Here is a 9,601-nt window from a genome sequence, read left to right on the forward strand (position 1 = left end):
TGCACAAACAAGTAACACATGCACTGTAAAGAAAAGTAATGGCAAAATATTGTGCATCACACAGCTTTACTACATATCTGAAAATCTTCAGGTATCGCTAAGTTATAACTAATATAGTGTAGTACTATCAACTCTATATATGTAACCCCATATATTTTGCATAAACTAGACTCAAACATGCCTGATAAATGCCCTGAATGCAATTCAAGAAGAGGGAGTGGCAGATCGATATGATAGGGCTACACAATAGAAATACGCAGTGAGTCCAACGACATGAGTGCTGGTCATGTCCACATTTAAAACGGAAGTAAAAAAAACAAAAATAATGTGCAGTTTACTGTATCTTCTGGACGGAGAATTACCAGACCCTATATATGCATGCTGAACCCCCTAAGCTAGAGGGATGGCTGTGAGATATAGAAACGTATCTGCTAGTAGAGATTTGTATCAAATTGTCTGTCAAAATGATAATTTAGCAGAAGACCTTGCAGACTGGAGGACATACATGCAGAACTGATATATTCCCCTGAAACGCTATTAGAATCAACTGGTATGTAGCCAGATTTGGGACTGGTGGCACACTTGTATCCGAACCCAGAAGAGATCCCTCCATTTCCTTTGCTAAGGACATTAGTAGGACAGGCAGTACTCAAAGAAGAGAGTCAGAATGAGTTCACCCACGGGCAGATGTAGCAAGATCCTCCTCTGCCCGTCAGCAGTGGTATCGCCGGAAATTTACCCAGATGGGAAGATACATAATCAAATGAGAAAAGCCCTTCTGCGTACTGGACTGGGGACCTTATTTTACAATGTTCATAATAAGTTGCAATAATTTTTTTATACTTAGTTAATTCCTTGTGATGGTGTTATGAAGAGTGGAAAAAAAAAAACTAAAAAAAGACATGTTTTTAAAAAACAATCATGGAATATCTAACTAAGAAAAAAGAAAACACACAGAAAAGACAAACAAGCATGAAAAAAAAAGATGAGGCTCAGGTAAATGGAAGAACCCCATAGGTGTGATAAGAGAAAAATGAAACTGGGTGAATCAAAGTCTGAACTTCATGTTGCATTTCCAAAGCAGCTTGAAGTATTACTGTGTATATGCCTTCATTGGTCACACTGAAAATTTTTATCTCAGACGTTTTATAATTAACCAACATAAGTAAAATTACCGTCTTACAATTTAAAAAAGGTGAGTTATACAAGGGTTTATACTCTTACCTGTCCCCATGCATACATGTTATTATGCGTTTGTGAAGGATTCACTTTAGAAAGCAAGAATCGTGCCTGAAAAGAGAAAAGCAAATATAATGCTTGCTTATCAGTATTCATTTTGAACAAACTAATTTTAGCACAAATCCTGCATATTTTGACAGCACAGCCTCCTTGCTTTAGTTTTTGTGACAAGGTTTTCTTTCTATCCACAATTAAAGGAAGGACTTTATTTCAATGGCTTTTTTGTTTTGTGAATGCTGCTTTGCTGACAGACACTTAATAGGTTAGAGTCAAAGGCTGCACTTTAGGATATGGAGTCCCAACTGTGGTTAATCAGCCTATCATGAATATTGCTAACTAATCCTTAAGAACACGTTTATCACCCATGATTCTACTTATCTAAAATATTTAGGCCCTCATTACATCTTCGGCGGTCTTACAGAAAGACAGCCAAAGCTGCGGGCCCCACTATGCCGCCAGTGCTGGCGGTATTTGTGGCTCCCTATTATGACTCTTCCGCTGGGCCAGCGGACGGAAACAGCGTTTCCATCCGCTGGCCTAGCGAAAAAGTCACATCAACATTGCAGCCAGCTCATAATAGAGCTGGCGGCAATGTTGATGTGCAGCGGGTGCCGCAGCACCTGTCGTGCATTTGGGCAGTGAAATGCGCGATAAGGCTGTGCCTGGGTCCCCTGCACTGCCCATGCCAAGTGCATGGGCAGTGCAGGGGCACCCCGAATCCCCCTTACCACCAGCCTGTCCATGGCGGTGTTTACCGCCATGGACAGGCTGGCGGTTGGGGATTATGACCACCTGGTGGTATAGTGGAGGGGCCGGCGGTATGGCCGTGGCTAATGGGCCGCAGTCATAATACACTGGCGGTACACCGCCAGCCTGTTGGCGGTGTTACCACCAATGTACCACCGGCCGCCAGGGTCGTAATGAGGCCCTTAATCTCCTTATCCAAGAGACCATTCTGTTTTCTGTGTTAGGCACCAAAACTGTATGAAAAAACATCAATAGTACATCTGAAATTGGAGGACAAAACAAGAAATAATTTTTCCTCCTAATATTTATTCACTTGAAACATTGTTTTTCCAGAATGAATATTTTCACTAAATAGCATACAGAACTACAGTAGCTGTGGACAAGAAAGGTGCTGCACATTCAACAATAACAGTGAGGGTATGGTCAAAGATTAACAGTATGTACAGACAAGAAGTGGTGCTACCACTATGCCAAAACACTCAGGGTGTCAAAAAAGCTGACAGCCAAATGGCTCCAGCTCCCATAAGATAAACAAAGATGGCATCCGAGCTCTCTAAGAAATAAGTTACTTACCTGTAACTGTAGTTCTCTAGTATTGGACACTTTCATAGACTCACATGCTTGAATCCTTACGAGTCGCCGAAGTCAGAGTCCCCGGTATAATACAGAAGCTATGCTCAAGGGCATATACAGATTAAGTGCATTAGGCCTTAAAATTAGAAACATATCACAGTTGTTTTGTAAAAAAGGACCAACCTCCAATGTCAACCAATCAGATAACACCGCCCTCTAGAACCCTCCTGGGAGGAGCTGACTTCCCTCAGATTTTCCAAGCACTAGTGCTGCAATATAGATACTACTGAGAGAATGAAGGTGAGTTCCCCCGGGGAGGTGGGTGGGTTGCATGTGAATCTATGAAAGTGTCCAATACTGGAGAACTACAGTTACAGGTAAGTAACTTATTTCTTAGTCCAGTATTTGAAATTTCAGAGATTTACATGCTTGGATCAGGCTAGTAAGAAGTGAATAACACATTTTCTACATGTTCATTATCAACATAGTATTCTCTATGTGAAAGCGTGTGACAAAATTCTCATAAGCTTTTCTTGCAGTCTATAGCCGGGAGAGCATAAAGGTATTACTTTTATAGAGAATGTGACATAATACAAAAACATGCAGATGGAGGGAAGAAAAAACGGCTCACCTTCATTGGAACAGATTTTTGAGGACTGCTTGTCCAACCGCTGCATCTTGATGCGACTCCGTATCCAGGAAATAGTGCTGCGTGAAAGTATGCGCTGTCTTCCATGTTGCAGCACAACAGATGTCCTGTATTGAAACACCTGCGAAAAGTGCTCAGGATGTGGATAGTACTCTGGTGGAATGTGCTCACACAGTCGTATGCAACGGTCTACCTGTCTTCTGATGGCAGAAAACGATTGTGTCCTTAATCCATCGAGAAATAGTCTGTTTAGTTACAGGGTGCCCTTTTCTAGAGGTACTGAAGGCTTCGTTCTGTCCAAATAAAATTTGATACATCTTTTAAGATCGACTGAATGCAGGGTTCTTTCCGCAGCAGTTTGGGGCTTCGGGAAAAATGACTTTAGCACTACTGGCTCATTTATATGAAAATCCGAAGGCACCTTAGGGATGAATTTGGGATTGGTGTGCAGTATAACTCTATCATTTATGAATTGCAAGAAAGGCTCCTTTATCGTGAAAGTTTGGATTTCGCTGACCCTTCGTGCCGAAGTAAGGGCGAGGAGGAGAGCCACCTTCCATGTGAGGTACTTGATGTCTGCCCTGTAAATGGGTTCAAAGGGCTCCTTCATGAGCTGGCCGAGGACGATGTTAAGTTGCCATGCTGGAGGTGGGGCTTTCACCGGATGAAAGGATCTGAAGAGACCCTTCAAGAATTGTTTTTATTAATCTCAGAGAACATAGGGATGGTTTGCCTGGTATTCTTCCATATCGGGAGATAGCTGCTAGATGGACTCTGATGGACGCACGTGCAAGCCCTGAGCGTGCTAGCTGTAAGAAGTTTGGTAACTCTCTTTCCGGGGCGGTGGAGAGAGGGTGTTTATTCCTGGCTTAGCACCTCAAACAAAATCGTTTCCACTTCAGGCGGTATGTTTTATTTGTGCTATCTGCCAGTGCTGTAGCTAGTATGTCCCTGTAATCACTTTGTATGTCTAAGCAGCCGAATTCATTGAATTCAGAAGCCATGCCGATAAGCTCAGAGACTTGGGATTCGGGTGTCTTACTTGTCCCTGGTTGATGGTGAGCAGCTCCAGAATTTGTTTCTTTCTGATGGGTGGACAGGAGGATAGCAGAAGTAACTCTGTGTACCAAGGTTGACGCAGCCCACGTTGGAGCTATCAGAATTATCTGGCAGGGTTACGACTTTATTTTCCTGATTACCCTTGTGAGGAGAGGAATTGGAGGAAAGGCATATACATAAATCACTGACCATGCGATCCAAAGTGCATCCCCCCACAATCCCTGTTGGTGATGCCAACTTGCGTAATATTGGCATTTGGCATTCTGGAAAGTTGCGAACAGATCCAGATTTGTTTTCCCACTGGTCGAATATTCCATCCAGTGTCTGCTGGTCTAATTCTCACTTGTAAGGAGATGTTGTCAATCTGCTCAACAAATCTGCGATGGTATTTTGTAGGCCTGGGATATGCTCCGCAGTTATGTGCACTGAGTGCTGGATAAACAAACTCCAAATGGTCTGCGCTTCTCGAGGTATTAGGTGGGAACGCGTTCCTCCTTGCTTGTTGAGATAGTGCATTGTGGTGGTATTGTTCATTCTGACAAGCACCGTCGATCCTCGAATTCTTGGGAGGAAGGCTTGCAAAGCATAATACACTGCTCTCAGCTCGAGAAGGTTGATGTGAAAGAGATTGTGAGAAGGGGGCGTTTGCCGTTCACTCGAAGGTCCTGCAGGCATGCACCCCATCCGGTCAGTGATGTGTCCATCCTTACAGTCAGTGGAGGAATCTGTGGTAAGAAGTGCAGACCTTGTGAAATGTTTTCGGGAACTGTCCACCAATCGAGAGAAGGTATCATGAGGGGCGTTATGTGGATCGTGTCCTCGAAGGATCCTTGTGCTTGCTTCCATTGTTAGTCCTGCTCCTCTTGAATTGGACGCATGTGAAGTCGACAGTGAGGAATGAGGCTAATACACAATGACATGATCCCTTGTAAGGATTTGTACTGACAAAATGAAATAAACTTTTTTCTCTGGTTTTGCTTCGCTAGGGAGATTAACTTGCTTTGCCTGTCCAGTGTTGGATAGGCTTTGGTCTGTTGCGTGTCCAATATAGCCCAAAGGAAGGCTAACCAAGTCGAAGGTTGGAGCAATGATTTTTCTCAGTTTAGAGCAAAGCCCAAGTCCTTGAAAAGGCGTAGGGTCGCCTTGACAGACTTGCATGGTGACTGGACGTCAGGAGCTTTCACTAGCCAGTCGTCTAGATAAGGAAAAATCTGGTGCTTCTTTCTTCTCAAGTAGGCTGTGACTAGAGCCAAACATCTGGTGAAGATTCGTAGTGCCGATCGTAGCCGAAAAGGAAGGACCTTGAATTGGAAGTGTCTGCTGTTCACCACAAATCTTAGGAACTTCCTGTGTAGTGGATGAATGGGAATATGGAAGTATGCATCTTGAAGGTCCAAGGACGTCATATAGTCTGCTCTGTTTAGAAGTTGTAGGACGTCTTGTAGGGTGACCATTCGGAATGTTTGTTTTTTGAGGTATTTATTTAGCTCCCGCAAGTCTAACATCGGTCTCCATAAGTGAGATTTTTTCAGAATGAGAAAAAAGCGGGATTAGAAACCTTTCCTTCTCTGGGAATATGGTTTTTTGCTCAGCATGGCTTCCACTTCTAAGTTGAGCAGACGAAGATGTCTTTGTCGAGCCTGCGATGGAAGCATTAACGGGGGAATCAGAATTAACTATAAGAAGTGTCCAAATTGAATTACATCTAGCACCAATTTGTCCTTGGCTATTTGCCGCCAGCGCTGGATATGATGTTACAATATTCCATGGAAGACTGTAGGGGAAGAGTAGGGGAGAACCGGCTGGAGGCAGTCATTGTCTACAGGCAGTTTCTTTAGATTGTCGTCCAAGTTTACTTTTGTGATAGGGTCTGGTAAATGCTGCTGGGGCGGCTATCTCTGCTGATACTGTGGTCTAGAAGCCTGGAAAGTGTTGGAGTACGATAGATATGTATAGTGCTGATATCCTCCACAAAATGAAGGTTGTCCTCTGCCCCTGGCTCCACGAAAAGGCACGTTCCTATACTGCAGAGTGCCTAACTATCTGGCTGTCTCAGTGTCTGACTTCATAGCCTGAAGCACATTATCGACATGCTTCCCAAAGAGCGCCTCTCCGTCCTAGGGAAGATCTAAAATCTTCATCTGAACTTCGGGTAAAAAATTAGAGGCTCTGAGCCAGCCCTGACGTCTTAAAACATCGATCCAGCAAGCAGCCTAAAGCTCATGGCGGCGATATCAAGTGCGCAATCAATGATTTCCGCCTAAGAACGTTGTCCCCCAATGAGCACCTTTTTTGCATCCATCTTAGAGCTCTCTCTGAGAGTTCCTCCAAACAGTGAGGCATGTCTGACCAGAGTTGTCTATCATATCCATCAAGGAGCGCTAGAGAATTGGCAGCTCTTACCACAATGGCAGACACTGAGGAAAAACACTTCCCAATGTTATCCAGGCGTTTCCCCTCTTTATCTGGCAGTGTGATTAACGGTGCAGAAGGATTCCTGGATCGCCGTTGGGCTGCCTGTGAGGTTACAGAGTCCGGTTTCTGGTGGCCTGTGAGGGAAGCAGGAGCATCATCTGTGGACTTATATTTTTTGTCTAACCTAGGTAGCACTGCAGGTACCGTTGCAGGGTTCTGTATTATCTTCAAACCTTGGCTCCAAACATGGTCAATTATTTGGATAGCCCTAACCATTTTTCTGTGAGGATCATTGAAATCGTACAGGAAACAATCCTGCTGAGTCGCAGGCATTGGTAGATCAAATCGCATGACTGCACTTTCTAGCAGTCTGTGAAAGCCACGATATCCTTCGGAGGAGACTCCACAAAAGGTGTTGCAGGAGAGGCAGGTGTTGGATGATATAGTCATCCCATTCATCATTCATTGTATGGATCTCTACTTCCTCACCATCTTCATCCGAAGAGGCTTGTCCCTGCACACGTGTAGACTGAGGAGAAGCTTGAGGCCTAGGAGGAGTTATAAGCTGCGGTTGTTGAAACTGCTGAGGGGTTGGTGGTACAGCAGGAATTGTCGGCTGATGCACCGATGTAGGCATTGGCGGAAAACGCTCCCTATAATCTGCTAACATTGCTTGCAATCCGACACCAAGCCGGGAGGGAGACCTACCAGCCCCGGTTGTTGCTGTTCGTAATAGTGCTGGTCAAAGTAAGAGTCATCATCATCCGAATACTCCGGACATTTGACCCGTAACTGGAGGGACTGCTGGTCACCCCATAGAGGCCATCCTCCTCCGAGTCATCTTCATCCAACAGATGCAAAGGTAGTAGGCTCGAGACTTTACTTGGAGATGTAATCGAGGAGGGTCAAGTGATGCTTTTTGACTTTTCTTTGACTAGCCTGGTCCGTCGACGAGAACAGAGCTAAGGTAGATGGTATCTGTGTCCTTGCTGTTATCTTGATCGACGATGAGAGGTGAGATGACGGTGGCGGTGTCAACAAAGTGATCGTCGACGGAGGCATCACCGACGAGAGTGCCGACGGAACAAGCGTTGTCGACGGTGGGAGTGTCAATGGTTGAAACATCGTCGACAAGGCTGTCTTCGGTAAGGTCACCACCATCGGTGGAAACGCCGACAAGTGTTCTGTCGATGGATGTGTGGACCAGAGGATCGTCGACAAGATGAGCCGTGTTGACGAAGACTGCTGTGACGGAGAAGAAATGGGGCACGCCGTTGATGAGGATGGCCAGACTGTTGTTGAGGATTCCGTAGTTGCCATTGACATAGAGATTGTGATGAAGGTAGATGTTGCCGTTAAGGCATGGGCCGTCAATGGCGTTACCACCAATGATGATCCAGTCGACGGTGCAGAGGCTAGCTTTTTGAAGGTATGTTTAGCCTGAAAGGTGGCGCCGGGGGCTGAGAGATAGTTTTCTTTCCAGATTTCAAGTAATCTGAAGCCCTAGATTTCCCCTTTTTTGATGGGCTACTTATTTTTGAGGACGCCTCTGATGACTTCTTTGAAGCTTTTTTAGGTGGTTCCTGAGTGCCTGACATTTCCTCAGCCTGTCTTTTCACAAGTGTCTTGATGATAGACACAAAAGAGGAGTCACTGTCCTCATCGGAAACCAGATTGTCTCTGGATTTTAATTTTTGTAGCCAAATGAGAAGACAACCCTCTCTGTCCTTTAGGGTTTTAGTACAAAATGTCGTACATAGCTTGCAGTCTCTAGTTTTATGGTGGGGATAGAGACAGTATATGCGGTCCTTATGCTGGTCATCCACATGTAGCCTCTTCTTCATGCAGGTAGCACAGGCTCTTAAAAGCCCTTTCTTAGGTGTCTCTGACATGGTTGTCAGGTTGAAGCACCCACCTGGAAGAACTTCTGAAGAGAAAAATAATCCAAATCTCCTCAGAAAAGAACATCTGAGAGAAAAACTGAGCAGAGCTCAGAGGAGAGTCCTAAGCACGACGTGCGGTGGAAAATCTGAGGTAAGTCAGCTCCTCACAGGAGGGTTCAAGAGGGTGGTGTGATCTGATTGGTTGACATTGGAGTTTGGTCCTTTTTTACAAAACGACTGTGATATGTTTCTTATTTTAAGGCCTAATGCACTTAATCTGTATTTGCCCTTGAGTATAGCTTCTGTATTATACCGGGGACTCCCATCTCGATGACAGGGAAGGATTCATGCATGTGAATTTATGAAAGTTCCAAAACTGGAGTAAAATGTGATTAAAAGTTAAGTCCAAGGATCACTGTCCTATTGTTCAAGCTGCGAGTGTTTCGGCCATTCAATTCTTTATTGTTTAGTTAATTAAAACTATAACTATATACTCATTACATTCAAATATAAAAGTCATGATAAAATAATTAAATTATTAAATTGAAATTCATACTAACAAATGTGCCTCCAGTTAATATTAAAACACAAAAGTGCAAGTTTATAAACCATTGCTATCATAAAAAAGCTAAAATGCAAATTTCTAAACAATTGTCATCCTATGAGGATAAGCAGTAGTTAAATGGCAAGTATAAACCACATAACAACAAAATATTAATACAGCAAAATAGAGCCAGTATGTAGGAAGTTGGCTCTGTATATACTATCTCAAAGTGAGAGATAGTGTGCACAGAGTCCAAGGGTTCCCCTTAGAGGTTGATAGTGGAAAAATTTGATAACAGTAATGCTCTATTTTGTGGTAGTGTGGTCGAGCAGTACGCTTATCAGAGGGTAGTGCTAAGCATCTGTTGTACACACACAGGCAATAAATGAGAACACAGACTCAAAGACAACTCAAGGCCAATAGGTTTTTATATAGAAAAATATTATTTTCTTAATTTATTTTAGAACCACAAGATTCAGAATTTAGGTAAGT

At 43.8% G+C, this 9,601-nt stretch overlaps 1 protein-coding gene across 1 annotated transcript in view; it reads right to left on the minus strand.

Annotated features, from left to right (window-relative positions):
- SEC23A (SEC23 homolog A, COPII coat complex component) overlaps positions 1–9,601 on the minus strand; it is a 754,311-nt gene that overhangs the window by 18,224 nt on the left and 726,486 nt on the right. The window contains exon 19 of the mRNA XM_069208610.1: positions 1,225–1,290. Within this exon, the coding sequence (XP_069064711.1) occupies positions 1,225–1,290 (66 nt within the window). The remainder of the gene's footprint in view (positions 1–1,224; positions 1,291–9,601) is intronic.

Source organism: Pleurodeles waltl, chromosome 9, assembly GCF_031143425.1.
Source record: "Pleurodeles waltl isolate 20211129_DDA chromosome 9, aPleWal1.hap1.20221129, whole genome shotgun sequence".
Lineage (NCBI taxonomy): Eukaryota > Metazoa > Chordata > Amphibia > Caudata > Salamandridae > Pleurodeles > Pleurodeles waltl.